This window comes from Aspergillus pseudodeflectus (genome assembly GCF_044049435.1).
Source record: "Aspergillus pseudodeflectus strain CBS 756.74 chromosome Unknown BJX68scaffold_23, whole genome shotgun sequence".
In the NCBI taxonomy this organism is placed as follows: Eukaryota; Fungi; Ascomycota; class Eurotiomycetes; order Eurotiales; family Aspergillaceae; genus Aspergillus; species Aspergillus pseudodeflectus.
In genome coordinates, this window is record NW_027263799.1 from 199800 (window position 1) to 223681 (window position 23882).

General features: G+C 54.1%; 13 protein-coding genes across 13 annotated transcripts; 5 read left to right on the top strand and 8 right to left on the bottom strand.

Annotated features, from left to right (window-relative positions):
- Nucleotides 1-104: 104 nt before the first annotated feature.
- Nucleotides 105-1344, bottom strand: BJX68DRAFT_267190 (uncharacterized protein; the record flags this gene model as incomplete). The annotated part of the gene is made up of 2 exons (XM_071045738.1): nucleotides 105-652; nucleotides 738-1344. The coding sequence occupies 2 exons, from the start codon at nucleotides 1342-1344 to the stop codon at nucleotides 105-107; spliced, it is 1155 nt and encodes a 384-aa protein (XP_070898724.1).
- Nucleotides 1345-2111: 767 nt separating this feature from the next.
- BJX68DRAFT_267191 (uncharacterized protein) lies at nucleotides 2112-2730 on the top strand (the record flags this gene model as incomplete). The annotated part of the gene is made up of 2 exons (XM_071045739.1): nucleotides 2112-2160; nucleotides 2216-2730. 2 exons carry the CDS (start codon nucleotides 2112-2114, stop codon nucleotides 2728-2730), a joined length of 564 nt encoding a protein of 187 aa, XP_070898725.1.
- Nucleotides 2731-3002: 272 nt separating this feature from the next.
- On the top strand, nucleotides 3003-3650 carry BJX68DRAFT_267192 (Hsp70 family protein; the record flags this gene model as incomplete). The annotated part of the gene is made up of 3 exons (XM_071045740.1): nucleotides 3003-3383; nucleotides 3447-3553; nucleotides 3602-3650. The coding sequence occupies 3 exons, from the start codon at nucleotides 3003-3005 to the stop codon at nucleotides 3648-3650; spliced, it is 537 nt and encodes a 178-aa protein (XP_070898726.1).
- A 444-nt stretch (nucleotides 3651-4094) lies between these two features.
- Nucleotides 4095-5692, bottom strand: BJX68DRAFT_276051 (glycoside hydrolase family 88 protein). Its single transcript, XM_071047991.1, has one exon. The coding sequence runs from the start codon at nucleotides 5683-5685 to the stop codon at nucleotides 4219-4221; it is 1467 nt and encodes a 488-aa protein (XP_070898727.1). The 5' UTR covers nucleotides 5686-5692; the 3' UTR covers nucleotides 4095-4218.
- A 331-nt stretch (nucleotides 5693-6023) lies between these two features.
- Nucleotides 6024-8204, top strand: BJX68DRAFT_267194 (putative MFS transporter; the record flags this gene model as incomplete). Its single annotated transcript, XM_071045741.1, has 11 exons — nucleotides 6024-6239; nucleotides 6308-6410; nucleotides 6454-6544; nucleotides 6592-6619; nucleotides 6668-6723; nucleotides 6771-6868; nucleotides 6916-6935; nucleotides 6991-7475; nucleotides 7566-7785; nucleotides 7913-8119; nucleotides 8193-8204. 11 exons carry the CDS (start codon nucleotides 6024-6026, stop codon nucleotides 8202-8204), a joined length of 1536 nt encoding a protein of 511 aa, XP_070898728.1.
- A 393-nt stretch (nucleotides 8205-8597) lies between these two features.
- On the bottom strand, nucleotides 8598-11265 carry BJX68DRAFT_267195 (putative C6 transcription factor; the record flags this gene model as incomplete). The annotated part of the gene is made up of 3 exons (XM_071045742.1): nucleotides 8598-9735; nucleotides 9792-10363; nucleotides 10411-11265. The coding sequence occupies 3 exons, from the start codon at nucleotides 11263-11265 to the stop codon at nucleotides 8598-8600; spliced, it is 2565 nt and encodes an 854-aa protein (XP_070898729.1).
- A 453-nt stretch (nucleotides 11266-11718) lies between these two features.
- On the bottom strand, nucleotides 11719-13001 carry BJX68DRAFT_255515 (glycoside hydrolase family 27 protein; the record flags this gene model as incomplete). Its single annotated transcript, XM_071043048.1, has 2 exons — nucleotides 11719-12347; nucleotides 12428-13001. The coding sequence occupies 2 exons, from the start codon at nucleotides 12999-13001 to the stop codon at nucleotides 11719-11721; spliced, it is 1203 nt and encodes a 400-aa protein (XP_070898730.1).
- A 903-nt stretch (nucleotides 13002-13904) lies between these two features.
- Nucleotides 13905-15428, bottom strand: BJX68DRAFT_276057 (uncharacterized protein; the record flags this gene model as incomplete). The annotated part of the gene is made up of 2 exons (XM_071047992.1): nucleotides 13905-15085; nucleotides 15410-15428. The coding sequence occupies 2 exons, from the start codon at nucleotides 15426-15428 to the stop codon at nucleotides 13905-13907; spliced, it is 1200 nt and encodes a 399-aa protein (XP_070898731.1).
- A 56-nt stretch (nucleotides 15429-15484) lies between these two features.
- BJX68DRAFT_267198 (uncharacterized protein) lies at nucleotides 15485-16332 on the top strand (the record flags this gene model as incomplete). Its single annotated transcript, XM_071045743.1, has 4 exons — nucleotides 15485-15786; nucleotides 15849-15948; nucleotides 16011-16109; nucleotides 16207-16332. The coding sequence occupies 4 exons, from the start codon at nucleotides 15485-15487 to the stop codon at nucleotides 16330-16332; spliced, it is 627 nt and encodes a 208-aa protein (XP_070898732.1).
- A 534-nt stretch (nucleotides 16333-16866) lies between these two features.
- On the top strand, nucleotides 16867-17885 carry BJX68DRAFT_276058 (methyltransferase family protein; the record flags this gene model as incomplete). Its single annotated transcript, XM_071047993.1, has 2 exons — nucleotides 16867-16911; nucleotides 17035-17885. 2 exons carry the CDS (start codon nucleotides 16867-16869, stop codon nucleotides 17650-17652), a joined length of 663 nt encoding a protein of 220 aa, XP_070898733.1. The 3' UTR covers nucleotides 17653-17885.
- Nucleotides 17886-18230: 345 nt separating this feature from the next.
- Nucleotides 18231-19964, bottom strand: BJX68DRAFT_267200 (ankyrin repeat domain-containing protein; the record flags this gene model as incomplete). The annotated part of the gene is made up of 1 exon (XM_071045744.1): nucleotides 18231-19964. The coding sequence occupies one exon, from the start codon at nucleotides 19962-19964 to the stop codon at nucleotides 18231-18233; it is 1734 nt and encodes a 577-aa protein (XP_070898734.1).
- A 336-nt stretch (nucleotides 19965-20300) lies between these two features.
- On the bottom strand, nucleotides 20301-21728 carry BJX68DRAFT_237923 (aldo/keto reductase family protein). Its single transcript, XM_071040261.1, has one exon. The coding sequence runs from the start codon at nucleotides 21468-21470 to the stop codon at nucleotides 20511-20513; it is 960 nt and encodes a 319-aa protein (XP_070898735.1). The 5' UTR covers nucleotides 21471-21728; the 3' UTR covers nucleotides 20301-20510.
- A 657-nt stretch (nucleotides 21729-22385) lies between these two features.
- On the bottom strand, nucleotides 22386-23880 carry BJX68DRAFT_237924 (uncharacterized protein). The gene is made up of 2 exons (XM_071040262.1): nucleotides 22683-23880; nucleotides 22386-22606 (listed from the first exon to the last, which is right to left on the bottom strand). Exons 1-2 carry the CDS (start codon nucleotides 23854-23856, stop codon nucleotides 22437-22439), a joined length of 1344 nt encoding a protein of 447 aa, XP_070898736.1. The 5' UTR covers nucleotides 23857-23880; the 3' UTR covers nucleotides 22386-22436.
- Between the last annotated feature and the right edge of the window lie 2 nt (nucleotides 23881-23882).

Here is a 23882-nt window from a genome sequence, read left to right on the forward strand (position 1 = left end):
AAAAAAAAAAAAAAAAAAAAACCAAAACAAAAAAAGAAACAAAATAGCAGAAATCAAAGGGTGAGTTTGGCTAGCTGCTCCGATCCAGCATTTCGAACGAAATCTCAGTGTTCTTTCTTCTCGCTGGCCTCAGGATCCTCCAGTATAGCAGGGGCAGGGCAGATGGCCATCTCTTCTTCCTCCACTCCATAAAGGTTTCCCACGCGGAAGACGTACGGATGTTCGATGAGCAGCGGGCGGCGCCCGTCAAGGCTGGTGTCTATCCCCTGGCCCCCCTCCCACCGATCCTGCCACTCCGCCGCCTCAACCTCCACGTGGGTGTAGGCCTTCATGGTACCCGAGGCACGGTTGAAGCGCGGCGAAAGATCATGGAGGGTATGGAACCGCAGGCATGGATTCTGCGAGTGCATGTTGGCGGCAATATCCGAGATCTGCCCGAGTTCCCTCGCGAGCAAGTCCTCCCTGGCCGCCAGGTCCGTTGTGGGCTTCAACAGGTGCTTGAAGACGTTGTCGACGAGAAGTTGCTGGGCCAGGGAGCGACACCGAGCCCATCGACGTGCGCGGAGGTTCTTTTCGTAATCCGCTGGACGGATCTTTTGGTTGCAGAGGCGGGTCGTTAGGCTGCGCCAGATGCGGGCATACTGGATGTTGACTGTAAACAAGGTCAGAGAGGACTGGATTGCTCGATGGACAACTGGTTGGCATGTTGAGGGCAGCGAGAAGATGATGAAACGTACCAGTCTGGAATTGTGCGAATAGGTCCTCCAGAACTACGCCGTACGGAGAGACACCCTGCCACTCGGCGTCCCCTGAGATCTTTCGTCCCTCTGGTAGAACTTCAACATACCAGAACGGGTGCTGAAAGAATTCCTTAATGGCCTTTTTCATCAAGAAAGCCGTTGCTAGCCGATCCGGGAACCCGGAGCAATCCCTGTGGCTAAGGCGCGAGATAATGCTGTTGAAATCTTCCTGCACAATGTAGCCATCAAGGCTAGCAACAAGCTGTTTTTTCTGTGCTTTGGTCCACTTCATGTCGCTTAGCGATTTGTAAGCCCAGTTATGACTGAACGCGCCGGCACAATACCACGCATAGTGAAACTCCTTTGGCCAGTAGGCAGGCATCGTTCGGGCCCATTCGTCGGGGGTGTGAGAGGTCAGGAACTCCTCCTCGTCAAAAAACTGGCCGATGTTGTGTGCGAGGGTGATGTAGCGGGCTTTCAGTTGCTCGAGCTGCGTTTCGACCGGGGCGCTTTCATCAACCATGCAATTGTAGACATTGGTGTGCTGGAAAAATTGTCGAGGAGGAATTTTGGGATCCTCCTTCTCGCTCGTGCCTTCGCTCATGGCGGGTTTGTTAGACCGATTCTGGTGGGAAGAGGAACGAGGAGGCTGCTGGGCATTCAACTCTGTTAGCAGAGGTCGGGGGACGAAGGGAGGGGCGAGCAGACCTTAACTTTTTTCCTGCGTTTGTCAATGATTCTCCTGGCGGTGCCCATTATGGAAGATGCTTGCTTGAGCGGTGAGGGAGCGATGGCGATGGCGATGGCGATGGCTGGAAAATTGGCAGTCGGTGGGAAGGAATGCGGAACTTTGCATCCTATCGAGATCCGAGACACGGTCGGGGATTTAAGTCCAGCGCCGGGAGAAAGAGGCGGCCTGGATCGATGACCAGCTATTTTGGGTCGTGGCTTTGCTTCTTTGTTGATGTTCAAAGGACCCTATCACGAGATGGGATGCGCAAAGGGCTTTGAGCCGTCTTCAAAGGTGAGGATGTTGATCCTTGGGCCCTGCAACTCATCCCGTTCATCTCGGTGTCAAGTTAATGGAACAAACGGGCAACATCATTTCACAGACGGCTTGGGTAGTCATGGGGCATTGCCCAACGTACGCAAACTTCCGAAACCACTTTCCTTTTTCCAGCTGCGTTGGGAATGATGTTTCACACAGAGCAAGAGGAGAGGAAAGAAAGGTCTCGGACGCAAGACGTTTCCCACCTACGGTTTCCTTCTCCCCAAGTCGATCCCATCACCAGGTCTTTACGTTTCATTATCCAACGATTCCCTCCCATCCAATTTCATAGTCGAACCAGTCGATCAAGCTACGAGATCAAGATGAACGCACCGATTGTTGTGGGCATCGACATGGGCACATACGGCACTGGTATGCACTCTGGTTGGGTCGCCCTCGTCCACAGCTAACGTTACTGCTCTTCTAGCCGTCTCCTACTCAAAGCCTCTGAAATCCAATCCCAACCGTTACGGGACGGTTTTTACAACATCGCAGTGGCCATCTGGCGGACCGGAAACCAAGGTCCCTACGCGAATTGCGTATAGAAACGAGAACCACGGACACTCTGGCTTTGGCAACGATGATTTCGTTTGGGGATTTCGCGTCCAACCAGGCATGACTGCCTCATCTTGGTTCAAGCTGCACTACAACCGCGCCGCAGCCTTCACCGAGTACAGCGACCAAATGATGAATGGGGCCTGGAACCTGGGTGTCTTACAGCTTCCCAATGGCAAGGACGAGATCGACGTCACCGCCGACTTTCTTAGCCCCATCTTCCAAGCAGTGCTTCTGCTCTGCGGCTCCGAAGACCCCGCGAGGCAGCCCTTGATTCTGACCATGACCAGGCCTATAACGTGGCCCGAAGCCACGAGCCACGATCAGTTCCTTCGAGACCGCCGTCAGGCGGGCCGGATTCGGGCAAAGGCCCATCGACCAGCTTGACGGGACCACTGAGCCCATGGCTGCGATGTACTACATGGCGCCAAGGTTGGCAACTCAATTGAGGGTGGGGGAGGGGGTGGTGATATGTGATGTTGGAGGTGGCACCACCGTAAGTTGAGTGGCACTTTTTCGTTGACAGCCTCTCATCCGTCTCTTCAGGATATTTGCAGCTTCCGAATTACCGGCAACGGCCCCCGGTTCAATGGGAGGCGATCCAGACGAACCACGGTTAGTAGCGCCCATCCTCTCTCTCCGCGGAAGCTGGACGCTGAATGGATGATTTGGCAGTGGGAGGTCGGTGTGCAGGTGCTGCAGTGGACTGCCACCTGTACCGTCTGCTTGTTGAGCGCTTTGGTCCGGCGTTCCAAAACCTGCCAATTGCCCTAAAGGCTCCCGGCAGCGCCTTGATGAATGCTTTTGAAGGCGTTAAGCGGGACTTTGCTGAAGGATCGGGGGAGCCCCGTCAGTTACCCTTGCCCATGGACCCGGGGTTGCTGCCAAACAGCCCTTACTACGACAGCGGCCGCGGGTTGATACGTATCACCCGGCAGGATCTTTACGACTGCTTTGACCCGGTCATAAATGAGATCATCAAGCTAGTCAATCTCCAATTTGGACTAACCGAGATGCAAGCCCCCTCGCTCAAAATCCGCGTAGGTTTCACCCCATTCCATCCTTGCCACAAATGTCCACGCTAACCGAGGCGACAAACTCAGCGGCTCGCTTTCGTCGGCGGGCTACTTAACTCCAGTTATGTACGCGGCAGACTGGGCGTCGCGTTCCAGAACCGACCCCTACTTGAAGTTGTGATCCCTGACCAGCCGTACGTCTGCTCCCGCCTCGTGTTGTCCAAACGCTCATCTTTCCACAGCCAGCTTGCCGTTACCAAAGGTGCTATCCTTTACAAGACGGTCAAATGAAGCGCTCGGGAGGTGGAGTGTCGCTTGCATCACGGTCAGTGTGGGGTTCCCGTTCAAGCTATCGCAATCTCCTGCTTCTCGGTGGTCTTGTTTCGTCGCTGCCAATGGTTCCTTGTTTCATGGTATCGTGCCGCAAAGTGCCAGGGCATTCGCAGTGGAGCTATTAGAGACCTGAACACGTTCATTGATCATTTTGCTCAAATTTTCCTTCTCCGTAGCCCTCCTTCAGTCCATCGCTACCGCTACATTCAGGAGTACGTCGCCTGGGTAGCGTAAAACAGTGGTGATGCACTTTCATGTCCTCCTTGACGAACCCGTGAGTGCAAGTCATTCAGACTAGATCTCCCTCTGGAAGATACCCAATCTCATTCGACGCACCGCTCGTTCAGCGCCGTCCATTGAACGAAGCGAGGAAGCTAATCTCCTCTCATTCCGCGCGACAAGGCTGCGTTTACGCGGAAAACGACCAAAGGAACGACAAAGGATTGGAGTAGGTCAGGTACATGTCGAGGTAGTATATGGATTCTTATACTTTTTGCAAGCAGTGGCTAAATTGCCAGCACAGGATTTATCTACCAACCAGGCCCAACTCCAACAACAGATTCCCCAGCAGCAGGAAGTAATAATCCGCATAGACCAGCCCGTGGTCCGCCCAGCGCCGCGACGCAAACTCGTAATTGCAGACGGTTGCCGCGTCGAGAATCGTCTCGGGACATTGGACAGATACTCCGTTGACACCGTTGATGGTGTGTTTGGGCGAAAGCGTCAGGACCCCGGGTTGCTTTGCGGGCTCATTGTCTGGGAAGGTGGCAAGGTCTGTCCCGGACAGATCGACGCCAAACCGCGCGGGCGAGGGCATAATGAACTTGGACACGGTTCCATCGAGGATCCGGAATGCACTGTCCAAATAATGCCGCGCTGCTTTTTCATCGCTGCCCTTCAGGGCCTTGTATAGCAGAACCAACCCGCAGCACGCCACCATACCCGCAGACGTATCCCTCGGACAAGCCGCATCAACCGGCGCATCAAAATCCCAGTACGGCACCGCGTCCTCGGGCAAGTGGTCGAGGAAGTAGTCCGCCAGGTCCCGCGCAGTCTGCAAGAACTCGCCCTCGCGCGTCCACTCGTACGTCTGCATGAACCCCAGAATGCCCCAGGCCTGCCCTCGACTCCAGCAGCTCTCATCGCCGTAACCCTGATGCGTAAACTTGGCTTTCACCTCACCGTTTTGGTGGTAATTCACCACGTGACATGTACTCTTGTCCGCACGGATGTGATGCCGCTGCGTCGTCCGCGCATGCGCAACGGCAACATCGTACAACGAGGTCTCCCCCGTCTCGCGCGCAACCCAGAACAGCAGATCCAGATTCAGCATGTTATCAATAATCACAAGAAAATCCTTGCTCGTGTCCGTGAACGAGTACCGCTTCGTATGGCAGATATCCCACGAGCGCAGCGACTGAACCCGCTCATCGAACCGACTCGCCAGCGAATGCGCCGCGAGAACGAGGCTGCTGTACGCCTGCGGATCCCGATGCAGCTCCCACGCTTTGGTTGCCCACGGCGCGATCATGAATCCCACATCGTGGGTGTCGCGCTTCGCGGCGTTCTGGTGCAGGTTTGCGCTCCACCATTGGCAGAGGTGTTGGAGGAGGAGACGGTGGGGGAGGGGCGTTTCGCCATCGCGGCTGTAGAAAGATGGATAGAGGATCTGGCGCTCGAGGAGGAGGTATAGCGACCCAGGGAAGAATCCCGATGTCCAGAAGTCCAGCGCGCGATAGACGTATGTCTTGTCTTTGCCGGTGTATTCGGGGTAGAGGACGGGGGGTTCGGTGGCGCCGAGGGCTTTGCGGGCGACGGTCCAGATTTTCAGGACGTTGGATTCGGCGTACAGGGCGTTGATGAGCGGTTCTGGGATGGTTGGGTCGGAGGTTATTGTCCTGGCGCGCTTGGGTCGGGTGTGCCCATTCGCGACAGTTGGTTCGGGGGCGGACTCTTCGAGGGCCCGCTTTGCAGCCATCGCACTGGGAGGCATCGTGATATAGACGAAAACAGGATTTCCCCGTGTGGAGGTCAAGAACAGACTTCTCTCACTAACTGATCAAGCCATATTGAGTTTACCCGTTCATCCTGTTTAATATCAACGCCGCCATCCGGGCACCGGGACAATCACCGGAGGCACCGCCGTGGCGCAGCCAGCGCTCCGCAAACCGGACGATCGCCGGAGTCTTTCCGTCTGGCTTTTCGCTCCCTCGCCAGCCCGACCAAACCACATGCCGCATCCCAGGTGACTGGTTAAAACCATGGGCTGCATCCCCGGATTCTGCCCCAGACGTCCAAGAAACAACTGACTCAAAACGACGACAATACACAATGGCCGATATTGCTGCTGCTCGGAAGACGGGCTCCGCCTCTTTGCATGAGGAGCACGCCGACACAATCCCTGAAAAGGGTCTTGGTCTGGGACATCAGGCCGCTGATGATGAGACTGCGGCGTATACGGCTGGAAGTCCTGTGGAGATCGACAAGGCGACGAACCGGAGGTTGTTTTGGCAGATCAATAAGCGGATTCTTGTTTGTATGCTGGGGGTATGCTTTCTGATGTTTCTTCTTCGTGATCCACTTTGTTTGAGGATATGTCTTTCTGACGCTTTCAGACCTACTTTTGCCAATCGCTCGACAAAGGAACTCTGGGTTTCAGTTCGATTATGGGTATTCAGAAGGATGCAGGTCTTGATGGAGACAAGTACAACTGGCTGGGTGGGTTTCTTGCCGTTGGGAGTGAATCTCGCTGACTTTCTAGGGACGATTTTGTACATTGGTGTCTTGGTGGGCGAGTACCCGACCAACTTTCTCCTGCAGAAGTTGCCTGTCGCAAAGTATCTTGCTGGAAAGTATGTGGCCTTGACAGTGGATTATGGATTCAGCTGACGACGTGCAGTGTGTTCCTTTGGGGCGTCGTGATCATGGTATGCACTGTCATTACCCGATCTATGATAACTGCTAATATCGTCTAGTGTAGCGCAGCCGCTACCAACTTCCCCGGATTGATGGTCGTCCGATTCCTCCTGGGGTACGCTCATCACTTTCACTCCTCTAGTCCGTCTACTGACGAATCAGTGTCTTTGAATCCTGCGTCCAACCCGCCTTTATCATCATGACATCCATGTGGTTCACCCGCGAGGAACAGACCGTCCTCACGAGTCTGTGGTATTGCAGTACGTCTCTTAATCTTTCCCTTCGAAACTCTCGCTAATATTCTCAGTGACCGGTGTTCAACTCATGGTACATCGCCCCCTTCCCTTACCCTGCATCCTCCCTTCATCTCTAACAATCTTAGATTGGTGGTATCCTCGCCTGGGGCACAAGCCACTACATTGGCCACCACATCAAATCCTGGCAACTGCTCTTCCTCGTCCTCGGCGCCGCCACCTGCGCGTGGGGCCTGTTTTTGGGGTGGTACCTCCCCGACAGCCCCATGAAAGCCAAATGCTTCAGCGAAGACGACAAACGGTTGATGATTGAGCGCGTGCGCGCCAACGACACTGGCATCCAGAATAAGCAGTTTAAAAAGTACCAGATGCTCGAGGCCCTCACGGACCCGATTGTCTGGCTGTATGTTCTGTTGCAGCTGAGCAGTACGCTTATCATCGGTGGTCTCGGCGTGTTTTCGAATATCATCATCAAGAGCTTTGGGTTCACGACGCTGCAGACGCAATTGCTAAACATTGCGCAGGGTGGCGTTACCATTTCAGTTATGGTGGGCGGGGCGTCGCTCGCGACGTGGAGTCGCCGGACGGTTTTTGTCATGCATCTGTGGACTTTGTATGTCGCTTCCACTTCCCCTTCCTCTTGCACCTTCACTCGCTCCCTCCGCTCTCCGTCATCCGATCGACAAGGCTAACCAATATCCAGCCCCGCCATCGCAGGCACAGCCGTCATCTACTCCATCTCCCCAACCTCGGCCACACGCGTCGGCCTGCTCATCGCCTTCTACTGCACGCAATTCATCCTCGCAGAGGGGAACCTGCTCTTCTCCCTCATCTCCCGCAACGTAGCGGGGCAGACCAAGAAATCGACCGTCCTCGCTCTAACGTTTATCGCGTGGGCCGCCGGAAATGCCACTGCGCCGCAGGTACGCTATCTATACATGTCCCATCCATCCATCCATCCATCCATCCATCCATCCATCCGTTCCCCTTATCCACGTGCCCAGTCCCATTCTCAAGCACCCTTACTAAGTGTTGATCTTCGCGGTCTAGATCTTCCAATCAACCGACGCCCCCCGCTACGCCAAGGGCTTCACAGCGCACTTCTGCCTGTACGGGCTGATCAACGTCCTCCTCGTCGCGATCCGGTTCCTGTATATGCAGCGGAATAAGCAGAAGGTTGCCGTTCGCGGTGAAGGGGAACGTGACCACGCGAATGCGTTTTTGGATCTTACTGATAAGGAGAATGTGGATTTTGTGGTAAGTAGTCCTTCTTTTTCCGGCATCTAGCGGGCTTGCGGCTTGATTGTGCGAGGCTGACGTTGGGGACTAGTATGTTTATTAGGGATGCTTCAAAGCTCGAGGTTTTGATGGTGGGGGAAGTTGTGGTGTGAGTGGATAGCTCGATATGTGGACGTATGGGGGAGGGGCAATTACGCTGGGCTGATTGAGGTGGGAGGCGCGGAGTTGGTTGGTTGGTGGATTTATTGCCTAGGACGTATGAAGCAAGCGCCAATTTTGCTTAACGCCTATTTGAGTTCGGAAGCCAGTCCCAGGTGCCCCTTATGTATGGAGTTCGCGGTACATATTTCACCTCTCCATAAATTCCCAGAAGTCGATATACATGCATAGGGTGGAAATGGCCAAAGCCGATAATCTAGATTTATGTCCCGATAAATCATTGGTATCAAGAGGGCAACAGCTACCTAGGTTATACATCGCAACACATGAAACTGAATCAACTCCCCAACCCACCACCCGCACTCTCCTCCCCAACACCTCCATGTCCAAACCGACTGATCCTCTGCCCGGGACTCAACGTATCCGCTGACCCAGGTGACCCACTCGTGGGACCATTCATGGTCCCATTTGCAGCAGCACCATAACCATCCGGCACGGGAACGGCAACTGGAACCCTTTGATAAAACGAGGACGTATCGCCCATCGCGCCCCAACCGCTCGCACTCGCAGTCGACTCCTGGTCTCGCATTCCGGGCGTCCCGAGGTGGAGGTTAAATGGATCTGCGTCCGTATCTGTGAAGGGGGCGAAGTTATGCTGGAAGGATAATGGGAGTGGAGGGAAGGCGAGAGTTAGTGAGGGGTCCGGGGTGAGGTCGAAGGGGTGTTGGAGTGTCGTTAAATCTGTGTTTGGGTGCGCGGAAGAGTGGGAGCCTGCAGACGGGTTGATGCAGTGGTTCGGGCCCGGGGTTGTCATGCCCATGCCCATGTTCATGCCGTTCGCCGTTGCCGCGGCGTGTCCCTGCATACGGCCCGCTGCATCTGCAGGATGGGGACCCGAAGGCTGTGCAACGTCCTCAGTACCGGAGTATACCGTCTGCCGGATATCGAGACTCAAACTCCCCCTCGCCATCGGCGAGACATTGTCCCTCGCACTGACGAGCCGTTTCGCAAACACCGACGCGAGATTCTCCTTCTCGGATCCGTCAACATCTCTCGGTCCCGACCATCGGCCTGAGATCTCAAAGAGACTCGCAATCAGCGTATCCAATGCCCCCGGAACGGCCGAAGTGCCATTCCCATGTCCATTATACTTCGCATGCGTAAGCAGCATTCTCCCCGCAATGAACAGGCAAAACGAAAACTGCGGGTTCGTGAGCATGGGCGAGTACAGGAGGAACTGCTGCCCGATCATGGAGATTTCGTTCGCGGCCTCGATGCATGTTTCTGCGGAGGACGAGGAGGGCAGTTTCACTGGTGACGACTTCCAGTGGTGCGGTGGGTAGGCAATTGCTTGGTGCAGGAGAATCACGGCGGTGTTGTGCGTTATGTGCGCGAGGGTCAGGTTCGAGTCCATTATCCCGTCGGCGTTGAGGGTTGAGGCGTCGCGCCATTTGGGGGGGAGGAAGAGTTTCCATCTGTAGATTTGTGAGTGGGGTTGTCATGATGGGATTGGGCTGGGTGATGGACGGACTGTACTAGACGGAGGTCAAGCTCTTTGAACCGCATGAGCCAGAGCTGGGCTTCGTCGGCGTTTTGCACGTTGAGCGGTTGGTGTACGAAGAAGTTGGAGACTAGGCCGAGTGACTCGGTTGCTTCGATGCAGTATGCGAAGCCTCCGATGCAGTCGCGCTCACTTGGATCGGTCGTGAGTTGGCTGTTGACGAGTAGAGACCGGTGTGGCCCGGTACCTTTTGTGTCGGAGATGCCAAAGTACGGCGCCCGCGCTTCGTCTTCGCGCTGCCACAGCGCCCCCTCGCATGGTAATCGGCGCTTCACATCAGCGCTCGTCAGACTGACGTTCCACCCGGTCGAGACGCTGCAGAAGCGATCCATGAGAAAAACAGTCCAGAACACGCGCCGCCGCTCTTCCGCCTCTCGCCAGCACGTCGATGGTTTCAGGAATGCCATCCTTCGAATCAGCGTCTCGCCTGTCTGGTTTCGCCCGTACAGATCGTCCTCTTCAACGCTGAGCTGCAGCTGCTCCACCGTCCTCGCCATGCTCCCGACAACAGACCAAGAAGACGGCCCTCGACCGCGTGCAATCTATCAATCAGCAGACGTCAAAAGGACAGTGAAAGGCCGGGTCGTACTGTATCAAATGCAATAATCACCAGAGCCTGCAGATTCTCCACGGAGAACGACTCCATGCTGCACAGGACAACCTTTTGCCGACAGCTCTCGGCGACGCGCGCTTTTCGGTCTTCGTCGGGTATTCGGGGGTCGTTTACGAAGCGGATGCAGACGGCGATTAAAGCGTAGAGGATGTATATTGCGCTTTCGCGGCCTTCGGACGATTGGATCTGGTGGCGGAAGCGGCGGACGTGGAGGATGGGGATCCAGTGGTGGATGTTTTGAAAGTAGAACTCGACGAGCTGGCCGAGTATGTCTGAATCGATGATCTCGGCTGCGGTCATCCCATTTGACCCCTGTTCCGGTGAGGAAGCAACTGAAATATCCACGCGCTGCCTCTTGACCGGTCTCGCGACTTCCTCATCTATCTTTCGAGTGGCCGCAACCTGCAACAACGACCTCTTCAACTCGTCCTGCCTGTCGCGAATCTCATCCCGCGCCGACTCCTCTCCCTCCTTCCTCGTCTCTTCCGCGGAAGTGCCAGGAAATTTCAGATTCGGATGCAGCGTCTCCCACATCTGCTTCCACAATATTTCCTGGCCGAGAAACATATTCTCCAGTGTCTCGATGCGGCGCGATAAACTGTCGACCACGCCCGCGCGCAGACCGGGCTTTAACCGTCGATCATCGTATATGCATTGTACGTCGAATCGCACGCACTGCGAGCATGGCTGTTCACGGCTGCAGCGCGCTTTTTTGCGGCGGCACGATTGACATGCGGGGATGTCGTCTTCGGATTTGAGGGGGTCGGCTTGGGCCTGTTGTTGTTGCTGTTGCTGTTGTTGCGCGGCGCGACCGTTTAATCTGGCGCCCATGATTGCGAATTGACGTGTCGGGATGCGACGCGACAAAAAGTTGCAGAAGCACAATCGCGCGGGCGCAAAAATCCGGGGGAAAATCTTATCAGACGAGACTGTTCCCCACACGGAGAGCAGCGAGATCGGCGGTTTCTTGACTCCAACGCTGTCCCCGCATTTGAGAACGGTGGCGTTGCGTCGTGTGTTTCCCTCGGGTCGGGGCAATCGCCGGACACCCTCCGGATCAGTCAGACTGCCTCATTTGCTAGGGTTCATTTGCCATGAGGGAAACTGTCTCAAATCATCGAATCACCCCACGCTCCGCAGTTGCCTCGTCAGGTAATTTTCCGGGGAAGACGCATATCCTGCGGGACATGGTAAAGATTCTTTACGGACAAGGTAAGAATATATACAACCACCTCATTTTGCCGCATTTGCCATGGAATGATGATCCGCACAGGAATCTCCATCTCACCGAGTAATCCTAAAAACAAGCGTTTGGTACGCCCCAAGTTGGGCCTTGACCCTGTCAATCTTCCCCCAAGACTTGCCCGACCACAGCTCCCTCGCACGCACTGGCCGCTCAATCCCCAGCCCCAGCTCCTTCAACGAAACATCCACATCCTGAGGAAAACTCTTCTCATTAAACACAAGAACCACATTGCCCCCCTTGACTTCCCCCGCCCAAACCTGCACCGACCCCTCAACACTCACCCCCTCAATAAAGTGCACCGGCTTTCCCAACGGATCCTGATTCAACGCAATAATCTCGCGATTCGTCAAGATCGCAAGGCTCTCATTTCGCAGCGTCCGCAAATCAGCACCAATAATCAGCGGCGACTTGAGCGCCGCCCAGAAGGCGAAATGCGTCTGCTCCATGTAGACTGTCATCTCGCCGACGCCAACTTCGAGCATGTCCATGTCCAGCCAGTGCCCGCGTTCCTGGTACACGCTGATTTCGCGCATTTTGCGCAGGATGCTTGTTACGGAGCACCCCGCGTACCCGGTGTTTAGGCAGTAGGCTGTTTTGCAGGGGCAGCCGGTCTCGTTGATGAATTTGGCGGTGATGTCGCCAGACATGCGGTACGAGTGGCCGATATCTGTACATGGAACAAGTTAGCACCAAGTTTAATGCTGCATCAGATAACTCGAGAAGAGAACAAAAAGGAGCGCAACATACCACCACCCCAGTGCCACGGAAACTGAAACCCCCACTCGCAAACCGAGTAGAAAATCTCCCGCCCACTCCTCTCCAACGCGTCCCTCATAAGCCCAAACCTCTCCTGCGGCGCATTGCTCATAGCCTGAAACCCACCGCAGTTGTCATACTTCCAATAATCGACCCCCCAACTGGCCAAGGTGCGCGCGTCCCGCTCCTCATACCCCCAGCTCCCCGGCCGAAACCCACAGGTCAGAATCCCCGAGTCGCCGTAGAGCCCCAGCTTGAGACCCATATCGTGTACGCGATCTGCAAGCGGCGCGATTCCTTTTGGGAAGGTGGTCTGGTTCGATTGGAGGTATCCGTCCTCTGTGCGCGACATGTCTGACCAGCCTTCGTCGAGGAGGAGGTAATTGTATCCGGCATCGTGAAGGCCGAGGGAGATGAGGAGTGAGGCGATGTGCGTGATTGTGGACTCGTTGTAGTTGGCTTTGAACGAGTTCCACGTGTTAAAGCCCATTTGTGGAGTTTGCGCGAGTTTGCTGGCGGTGGTGCCTGCGGCGGCCAGGAGAAGGGCCGCGAGGGAGAAGCGCATTGTGCCGCTGGGTTGTTGTTCGCGTTCGAAGCAGTCCTGGACAAGTTCTGGTTCTTGGTCCAACGTGCGAGTTACTTATTGTCCTAGATGCTGGGGTGACTTCGGATTGTTTCCGGCAGTTCGTCCGTCGGAGCCCCTGAGCAATATACCCCGAACGAATCTAATGTCTTTCCCCAGACCCCCGCTTCATGTATCCCGGAGATCTTGACGTCTCCGCGCATTGCCCCCTCATCCGGCGGTACCTGACAGCTCAGGGGCACGCCATAAATCCGCAAAGGCACATGGGCTTCGAGGTCGAGGTCATCTTGTGTTCAATCATTACACGATCATATCTTTAATGACGTTCCGATCATGCCGGATGTCTGGAGTGGTGTATCCCCTTCAATCAATATACCTTGGTCTATAGTATCAACCCTCTCAGCTTGATAAGCTTGTAGCAAGAATTAGCTAGAATAGTACCCGAGCCAGGAATGTTCAGGTACTGTATAATCGTCCAGCGCCATCGATGGCATCGCCACGAAAACCTGTGCTTGATAATCATTTCGCTTCCGCCAGTTGCTCCCATTGGCTGATACCTGGTTATGCAACTATAGTTCTATGCAATCTACTACTACTACTACTACTACTACTACTACTACTACTACTACTACTACTACTACTACTACTACTACTACTACTACTACTACTACTACTACTACTACTACTACTACTACTACTACTACTACTACTACTACTGTTACTAGTACTGATGGAGGGTTTGCTTCGTGTGAGGGGATCTTGCTCTGACATTGCATTGATCGCTATTGACGGAGAAAGAACAGACTTCTTACTGACTCTTCGCGAGGGGCGAGGGGAATGCAAAGATGACTCCATGTACAGAACCGCCAACACGCACATACCTCGCTAATAAGCCCAGATCAAATCACCCCAGCTGGGATGATCATTGGAGCTCACAGCGCCCTCGAACCCTTCCTCCTCCCACGCCTTGGTCGTCCACGGCGCCTTCCTCCCCTTCTTCTTGACATACTGATAATACAGCACGTCCCACACCGGATTCGCATTCGTCACTCCCCTCTTCTCCTCCGAAATCTCATTCCACGGCCCATTCACCAGCACCGCCTCGCACCGGTACCAACTAGGATCATATGGCACGCTCTCATTCAGGTTATACTTGGCCGCATACTCCGCACCCTTGAGCAGCAAATTATCACCCAGCCCATAGAGATCAAACCCCTGACTCTGCCCAACGCGCGCCGCATACGCCGCCCAGCCGAGCCCAGACATCACATGGCTCTGGTCCCGTCCCGCCTCCCCGCTCTGCCCAGTCTTGGGCTCATACGTAGCAAAGAGCCCCGCACAGTTATCCTGGATATACGCGTCAACCGCATAATTCCACAACTGCACATCGTCAAGATAAACCGCAAAGCTGAGCAGCGCCTTGATACTCGCCATGCCGTAATTCGCTTGCCCGATCGGAATCGATTGTCTCGAGAAGAGCCAGTAGAGCTGGATACTGAACCCGCTCCCTCCTTGCCACTTCGCGCCGGATTCCGTCCAGTTGCCTTCCCAGCGCATAATCTCCGCAGCGTTTACGAACAGGTCGCCGTCTAGCCCGATCATCAGCGATCGGTCCGTGCTGATGATGTTCGTCAATGTCGACCCCCACCCGTCGAGGATCCGAGTGCTCGTATCCCAATGCCCCTGGTCTCGAGTGATATACCACATCCAGGCATTCTGCCACGCCGCGCGCGCGTCGTGCGCGAAGGATGTGTAGTTCGATTTGGACCCGCGACTTATGACAGGGTACGGCCCTTCCATCGTATAGTTCGCCTGCGAGTACGGATCCGCTGCGAAACGGGCGTATGCGGAGGCCCACGGCTCTTTACCCGCCTTGACATTTTTGCGCACGCGCTCGAGATCGTCGTGTGTGTGCCACAGGCCCGGGTGCTGGAAGTCGCCGGGGTGCTTTTTGAAGTATTTCGATGTGTCCACGTTGGCCATGTCTGCGACGCGGGGGATTGGGGGGATGATGCCCGGGACGTCGGTCACTGTCGCCAGCGTTATCCGGGTGAGCCAGATGGCTGCTGTGAGGAGGGTTTTCTAAGACCTGTTAGAGGGTCAACTGCGTAAGTGGGTTGGTCCACTACCTTGAGCATCTTGTCTCGCTTCAAAAGCTCGCAGCTCAATCTTTGTCTCTCTTCCTGCGTTGTGAATCACTGCCGCACTCGGATGCCTGGTCCAATTTATTTGCAGGGAAGAAGAAGCCCGGGAATAATTTACCCGCGTCTTGGTTTCCCCACGCACATTGAACCTTTCTCCAAGTCTTCCCATCTGGGGTTCTCCGCAGTTTCCCCCGGTGCTCGTTCCACTCCACCGGGGCAAGTCTCGGACACGCTCCGGGTACCGACCCATATACAACCTCACCATCATTGAGCGAGAAGACCAGCACGGTCCATACACGAAAAACAATAAACTGTGGCAAGATGAAAGTCACATCTCTCCTTTTCGCATTGAGTTCTATTGTGGCTGCCGCAGTCGAAGACCCCCTCTCCTACCGCTCCATCGAACCGGTCTACACCCTCCCCAAACCAGACAATGTAACGACCCTCCTCGACTTTATCGCCTCGCGCTCAGACCTGAGCAAGCTGCACAAGTCCATCCAGCAGAGCGGCGGCTTTGAAGAGGCATTCGATACGAACCCGACGTGGAAATTTACCTTCTTTGCGCCGAACGACGAGGCGTTTAATCATACCGGGAGATATTTCGAAACGTTTGAGGAGACGCCGTATGTTAGCCAAATCAGAATATATGATGTGTTAAAGTGGAGGATATTAACGAATGGGAAAGGAAGGGCAAGTGGTGGCTAGGAAATACGATCATTCACCACTATGTCCCGAATACGATCTTGGAGTCGTCGGTCTTTAATGAGACGTATCAGAGATTCCAGGTATATTTTTCAGATCGAATAGCCTTGGACTGGCTCGGAGGCTAATGAATGATTTATTGCAGACCGGCACATACCTCTTCGTCGGCGCCCAAACTCAAGGGGATGACCTAGTCCTCAATAAAGTTGCGCGGGTCGTGGAGAGCGATATTCAACTCACAAATGTAAGTTTCCGATACTTACTAGGGTCATGAACAGCTGTTGTTCAAGATTTCGGGGAAATTATAGCCGGTTGTGGCGCTGTGACTGACAGCTGAGTAGGGCGTCGTCCACATCATCGACCGAATCCTCGAACCCTCAGCGCAGATCCACGAGGCTGATATTCCCTGGCTGAAGCAGTCCTTTATCGCGGGCAGTTGCTCCAATCCGGCGCTGCCCTATTGTTAGACCCCTGTCTTGTGACATTCAACCTCGCAAGGTTTATGGTCAATGGTGTTGATTCAGAGTTTGCCACGGGAGCATGCAGGGAATAAATCGGCCGGGCAATGCGGGCCGACGCACTGCCGCCGAGTTGATCAATACATGGTGCAACGAGTCATGTTCGCGAGACTCAATTGGCGGGTTATGCCGGTGGCCGTTAAGACTGCAGCTGAAAAAAATATGAAATAGGCCACTAAGAATGCGCGGTATGCGAGTTTCTTCTCCCTATTACCAGACTCAGCTCGCCTCGTAGAGTCCTCGCGAATCCTGTGGGATTATTTCTGTGTCCGTAGCCTGTACTCACTCTTGGACCTGAGGGTTGACCCTGGTTGTTTTGCCAACGGTCGACTCGGGCCAGATCCATGGTAAAGGGATCCATGTCCGGGTATAAGAATCAGAGATCGCTTTACTTTATTTCGAGTCTTTAAATCACCCTTTCGTCACTCGTAAATGTCGTTAAGAGCATAAGCCCGACTTAACAACAAGAAACCCACGCCCAGAATGTCTCTCTCGCTGTCGCAGATAACCTTCACCTTCACGGTCCTGGTCACTACATATCTCATCCGCTATACAAGCCAGGACCCCAACCCACCCAAGCCCGAGCATAAATCTACAGCCAGAGAGAAGTCATCAGCAAGATCACTATCAGAAAAGGATAAAGGACGCAAGGAATCAAGCACCCGCCATGCCTCAACCGACTCGCTTATAAGCACATACTTCAACGTGACGCCGGCACGATACATCAACATAATAACCGTCATCGGCGTCGCACACGCTATATTCGCACTCATCCCAGACGCTGGAAGACATGCGATATGCCCGAATTACAACTCCAGCAACACGATCCCATCACTCACGTACTTCACCTGGAACACCTACACAGGCTCAACCCTCCTCTTCATCTGGACATCCCTCCTCCTCCGCATAGCGGCCTACCGGAGCCTGGGATCGTCATTCACATTCCGCATCACGAAGCCGACCTCGGGTCTGAAGACGACGGGGGTACATCGATTCATCCGCCACCCGTCGTACACGGGTTACTTTGGGAGTACGATTGGGATGGTGATGCTTTTCCTCCGCGCGGGCGGGTTGATGGGGTGTTTTGTTGATTCAGGCGTTGTGGGGAGGGTGGTCGAATGGCTGTTTTGGTTGTGGGCGGTGGCGCTTGTCCCGGCGGTTTTCTGGGTCAGAGTTAGGGAGGAGGAGGCGTTTCTTGCGGAGGAGTTTGGGGAGGAGTGGGAGGCGTATGTGGAGAGGACGTGGATGTTTGTTCCGGGGATTTTGTAGGTCGGGCGTTTGGCTCATTGAGTAAGCGTTTTGAGCAAGCGTTTTGAGCTGGGTTGGGGGCGTTGATGGACAATGTTGAGATCACAGCTGGTCAGTAGAGTCGAATAAAGATTGACTCTGTCTTTGGCTAGAACGTAATGCAAGGCTGAGATGTCTAGACCTGATGCGTAGAGGATTGAGTATACGCATGCAGGACCTGTGAGTAGACTTGAGGTCACCTCAGGACACTGATGACACGTCCGTCCAGCTCTATGCTACACCAGAAAAGCCAGCGCAACTAATCTCGCCTCGTATTCTCGCATTCCCCTGACCTCAATCCCAGCTTTAATAGTGTATCCCTTCCCGTACAATAACTGACCGGTCTTGGTCATTCAGTCGAAACGCTGAAAGTAAATAAAAAAAAAAAAAAAAAAAAAAAAAAAAAAAAGCGGAAAAACAGAATCGCAAGGTGCCCACCCCGTTAAATCGCGCTTTCCCGGCCCTGTCACGGCACAATATTGGACGGCGGGCGACTTTTCAAAACGCTGTCCTCAGGCCCGGGTCGGTCATTCGTGGATGGCCATTGTAGCAGACGGTCGCTAGCCCTGTTCATGTCGACAGAGCATTTTCAGTGCGCAGCATTCAAAGCATTTGCCGGCAGTGAATCCTTCCTTGACTGAGCAGTACTTACATGTCGCAGGAGGATCATATGTAGAAATCCGCACCCGGCAGATGACACATTTTGCGACAAAGCCAGCCATTTGTGTCAGGTCAGGTCCTTTCCGGCCTATCTTGATGTCTGCTGGCGATGAGGCCCGAAGTAACTGTATGATGGTTTCGATGTCTCGTACCGCCGATTGGGGGATTGGGACTGTGCTAGTCTTAAACTTGTCCCGCTGGGCCTCTGCGAATGATAATGGGGTTCGGCAGGTGCATGTGGGGGTATGCACAGCATTACTTCCGTAGTTTAGCAGTAGCTGGACAGCATCTGGGGCTCCATACTGAGTGGCCAAGAAGAGTGGGGTGCGGCCCCGTGAGTCCGGTTTGTCGATTAGCCTATTTCCAGAGCTATCTGCAGTGGCCCCTTGTTGCGCCTGGCCTGCTGCCTTGTCGGCCTTTAATAGTGCTTTCACAGTACGGATGTTATCGCCTTGGATGGCGATGGAGAGCGCTGTATAACCGTGGGGATCCAACACATTAATGTCAGCTCTGGGAAGTAAATGCTGTATCATACCAGGCGATCCCCGCATTGCAGCGCAGAGTAACGCAGTGTAGCCGTCACTGTCTCGAGCTTCCGGTTCCGCCGCTCGATCAAGAAGCAAATCCACCATCCCTAGATCCTCTTCATACACAGCGGCAATGAGTGGCGTCCTCCCATTCAAGCTCCTTGTGTCCGTAGAAACCCCTCTAGCGATGAGAATCCCGGTAGTTTTCTTATCGCCCCTCCTCACCGCAGTGTGTATTGCAGACCATGATTCTCCATGATTCTCATGGTCAACTAAGCCACCATGGTCGAGAATTGAGTTGATGCAGCCCGAGAAGCCTTCTGTCACCGCAATCTTAAGAGGCGTATGTTTCCTACACAACTGATCGTTTACGCTGTTCATGGCCTCGAGGAACGGGTCGATTGTTTGTGTACGTCCTCCAAGCATAGCGAGCACCAGCGCGTCCTCGAACTCCGAAGTTTTCGGATGAAACACAGAACCAGTGGCCTCCTGCCGCTGCGCAACAAGAGCTCGAATTCCCCCAATCCATTCATGCGAAACGGCGTATGTAAGAAGGTTATCATATCCCCAGAGGGGAAAGTCGATTCTTGCGCCTGAGTTGATGAGCAAATCCAGCATCTCCACCTGCTTTGACTCCATCGCCCAAATAATTGGAAGACGGCCAGCTTTTGTATGAGCGTTCACGTTGGCACCCCCGTCCAGAAGCAATTTGGCCACACCAAGATGACCACGACGGACAGCGGAGGATAAAGGCGTCGTTGATTTCCAACGCATTCTTTCCTGCAAGATTTGATCCTCACCTATACAGGTGAGTGAGTGCTCACGGTGCCCAGCACTCTTCTCGATGGTAGCACCGTCCATAATTCTCGGATTGGCTCCATGTGCGAGCAGGCTGCCAATACAATCCTCTCTGCCGTTCAACGCGGCCCATAGCATGGGCCTCCTCGCTCCTCGTTTGTGGCGGTGGATATAGTAATCGTAAAAGTCGTCATTGAAGGTGTTGTAGAACCGGCGGCATGTTTGAATGAAGGCGTTGCAAATCCCGGGCTTGTACTGCAACTCGGCCCATACCGCCCACAAGAGCTCCGCGGGCAGTTCAGTAAGCATCCTGTCGGCTGAGATCCTAGAAGAAACAGAAAGGTTAGCATGGCCACCAATGAATCCCAACTCCTCTTCTGAGAGATATGTACCGGATAAATACTCATGTGATGATGAGTCGATGGTTGCTTGCGTTGTGTTGATCGAGCCCGATCGCTGGACTAGAAGATCGCCAGGTCCCACAGGACGCTAGTCCGAATTCCGGTCCACTGAGTCAAGCTTGGTGCCTGCCAAGACTCAATCTGCGACTAGGCTTGGCATTCGTCCCTCAGCGGCGTTGTGATCTGTGTTGCTCCGTCCTTGAGCATCACCAAGCCTGCTAGAAGCTCGACTGCATGTGGGATGGTTCTTTTATACAATGGTCTTTATTCAAAGATTATCTTCCCTGCTTGCAGACATCTTCAGTACATTTCAGTCTTGGTATTTTCCGGCTACCCCACAATAAATATATTTCTCTCTTGATTACGGCTCAGTTACGCGCACTTCACCGCAACCTCTCCAACAGCAGGCGTATGACATTCTTCCAAAACACTCCTGGACAGTGATACAGACTTCTCACTGATTATAATTATCCAGCGGCGAGTCCTTCTCAACAAGCCTCCACACTTCCTCAATTCTCTCCACAACCTTGTCGCTCAACGGCCCCTTTTCAATCGCAGCAAGAGTTTCCCGCAACTGCTGCAAATTCCTCGCCCCAAAGATAACCTTGTCCCCGTACTCCCTCTTCAGGCCCGAGTTATAAACAATCCACCTATACGCAAGCTCAACCTTCGGAATCCCCGTGTCATTAGAGAGACTCTCCCAGAGCCGCAATCCCTCGAGCATACTCGGCTTGTTGTACAGCCTGTGGTACAAGCTTCCCAGGAAGGAGGAGGGGTCCCAGCGTCCAGATGCCTTTAGTAGTTCTTCCACAGTCTTCGTCAAAAAGCCACCCGCGATTGGAGAATACGCGTAGAACTGGATACCGTGCTGTCGAAGGAGAGGGAACAGACGCGTTTCGGCATGTCGTGCAACGGCAGAGTAATTCCCCTGGAAGACAGATGGAAGGACCCAGTTGTTCTCCTTTGCAACACGGATAACTTCTTCAACCTCGCTGGGGAGAAAGTTCGATAGACCGAAGCGCTTGATCTTACCGGACTCGTACAGTGTGTTGATGGCCTCGAGCTGGACCTCAAGAGGAACTCGACGATCGGGGGCGTGGATGTAGTACACGTCGAAGGACTCCGCTTTGGCTTTCTCGAGGCCCTTTTCGGCAGTCGTAATGATATCTTCTTTCGTCGCGGGTTTGGGGCTGAATCCGCCGGGGTACTTAGAGTCGATGGCGTGGGTTTTCGCGGCGCCAAGAATACCAAGGACTTCTTCGTTGTCGCCGTAATTGGCGGCGGAATCGATGGTCTTGATTCCGGCTGCTGTTATGACCTCTAGACCTTCCTTTTGCTTTTCGAGGCCTTCGAAGTCCGTTGGGGGGGTCGAGGTCCAGGTTGCGCCTCCGAAAACGAGTTCAGCGCCGGACATCTTGACTGAGTAGTTGAATGACTTTCGAAATGGGGCAGTGAAAGTGAGTCCGAAACTGGGTGGAATAGTGAGTGATGGAGTTAAGTGATTCGCAAGACACTTTGTGACTGTTTACACATCTCTGACCAAAGCAGAAGACGACGACACCATTTTATATCGCCCTTCTTGCGCCAGCCTTCCGTGTACTTCCTTCTCAAACGTCCTAAGCCCGACAGGCGGGATTAGAAATCAAGGCAAATGGAAATACGAACTTCTTGCTTCCAAATCAATCCACACTTCCACGACCAAGCGTGATTGCCAAGAAATGGTGTCATTCGGAACAGGGATACTCGGAGTTGATAACAAATCGACGCGAAACAAGACCCTCTCCACAGTTTGACAGGGTCCAATGCGATTGTCCCATTTGACGGCAACTCGCGCCGATGGTCGATTTCTTGGTAATCGGTTTCCACCAGCCGCGGCGCAGCGTTATACGAGAGGGTTTTCATTGGATAGTTTGCGAACAAGGATCGTGCCGCCTCAACGCTTCCACACCGCTAGCGCGCCGCCCATGCAGCGCCGCTGCTAACTCGGACATAAGCTTGTTGGCTGCGAAAGGGGGCGGACAGACGTCCTGCGGGATTCGGATTTGGGACTCCGTACTCCGTATTTCGACCGCATTCCGGTGACGTAAGCAGGAGCGGAGCGGGAATTTGGCGGGTTAAGTGTGATGGTAAGCGGGATGTGCAGTCATGTTGGCGGATTCGATGCCATTGCCTGCTACACCTGCAAGTACCCTCTTTGCTGTTTTGCTACTTCTATACGTTCTGATACATACTGTCCGACTTTCGAAAAACTAGGGACGCTTATTGCTGATCGCGTTTCGATTGCTGTTGACCTCTTTTTCACACCAAAAGTGCTCGATCGCCCTCAACTGCTAGAGGAAGTATGTATTGATTCTGGAAGAACTGCGTTATGCTTATACAATCACCGCATCCGCGTGTCCCTATCAGGAAACGGTTTCTCGAACCTCCACCCTTTCTTCAAAGTGCGCTGATCGCGCGGATCGCATTTCGCAAAGCCGATACGGAGCCGACGACAAAGATCAGCAAGTCTTAGCAACAACTCCGTATCAGATACGGACGGCGGCATAGCCACTAGGAGGGGAACAGAAATATTAGCTCACGTGCACCAAACGACCAGGAGGCGAAGAACAGGGGCTGGTGCGCCTACACTCGACGGGTACCGGTGTGGTGAAAACCACAATGTCCGTCATATGAACTCCTTTCGACTGGATATAATTTATCAAAGACTGGGCGACGACGTTGATGGCACCAGCGCCGTGGATCTTGGTGATGTGGAGTTCTTTGAGTGATGGTGGGAGAATCCTCGTGAGGTCAGGGACCGGGGCTTGGGCGTGAATACCACTACGATAAAACTGGCCGAGGAGCCCATGTGGCGCGTGCAGGAATTGGAGGATTGTGAACTCGGCAAATGACGGAAATATCGGCTCTTCTAGCTCTGGTACAAGTTCGATGTCGAGCCATAGTGTTTTGAGAGTGTGTCGTGCTTGAAGGAGAGCGGGATAGATGGGGTGGTCCATTCCGAGGGGAGGCCAAACATTGAAGGGGAAGAAACCATGCCGGTAGGACTCGAGGTTCGGGCAGTTCTTGATCAGATTACTGAGACTCCTCAAACCACCCCCGCAGTTACCGATCGAGAGGTGTTTGACCGGCGAAGAGCCGATTGCGACTCCACTCTCGCCGTCGAAGAGCGCATCCGTGAACACCGACCGCAGGGCTGGTAACCCAAAGAAGGGCAGCACCAAGGATGTGACGAGGCCATAGGGCGCAAAAGCCGCAGATACAAGCACCTCTTCCAGGTGCTGAAGTACAGGCATCGAGAACTGCCCCGCCGCGGCTCTCAGGATGACCTGGGGGACATAGGTGCTGCGATCGGGGAACTGGATCTCGAGCCGGCGGAGGTTCGGCAGAAGAGTGAGAAGCAGTGCAATCCACGCATCGGGGTTCTCTTTCTTGAGATCCCTCTCCCACCTCATTGCTTCCTTCTCTGAGAGGCTCGCTTCTCGCGCTTTTGCCAGCACCGGCGAAATGTCATATCGCCGGAGTATCATGTCGAGATCCATGTTCCTGCCATTATCTCTGGCCCATGGGTAGGGGGTGTCCCATGCTGTCAGACGGAGGCAGCGCGGATATTTGCATAAAGCCGGCTTTCGTACCAGGGTGTCTACGAGGCTGTGTGAACTGCGCGGGCTGAGATTCTCGTAAATCAGCGGCTGGACGCAGTTGTAAAAGTGGCGCGATGTGCGAAGCAGGCTTAGTTTGTCGTGGTCGCCCAACTGCTGGGTTATTATCAGCTGGATCTCCGTGGGGATGGCTTGCAACATTATCGAAAATGTCTTGGCAGAACATC

Coding starts and splice junctions, on each gene's coding strand:
- BJX68DRAFT_237923 (XM_071040261.1), bottom strand. CDS start 21,470: ATGTCCGGCGCTGAACTCGTTTTCGGAGGCGCAACCTGGACCTCGACC.
- BJX68DRAFT_276051 (XM_071047991.1), bottom strand. CDS start 5,685: ATGCCTCCCAGTGCGATGGCTGCAAAGCGGGCCCTCGAAGAGTCCGCC.
- BJX68DRAFT_237924 (XM_071040262.1), bottom strand. CDS start 23,856: ATGTTGCAAGCCATCCCCACGGAGATCCAGCTGATAATAACCCAGCAG. Junction 22,607..22,682: donor CACACCGGTACCCGTCGAGT/GTAGGCGCACCA, acceptor TTCCCCTCCTAG/TGGCTATGCCGCCGTCCGTA.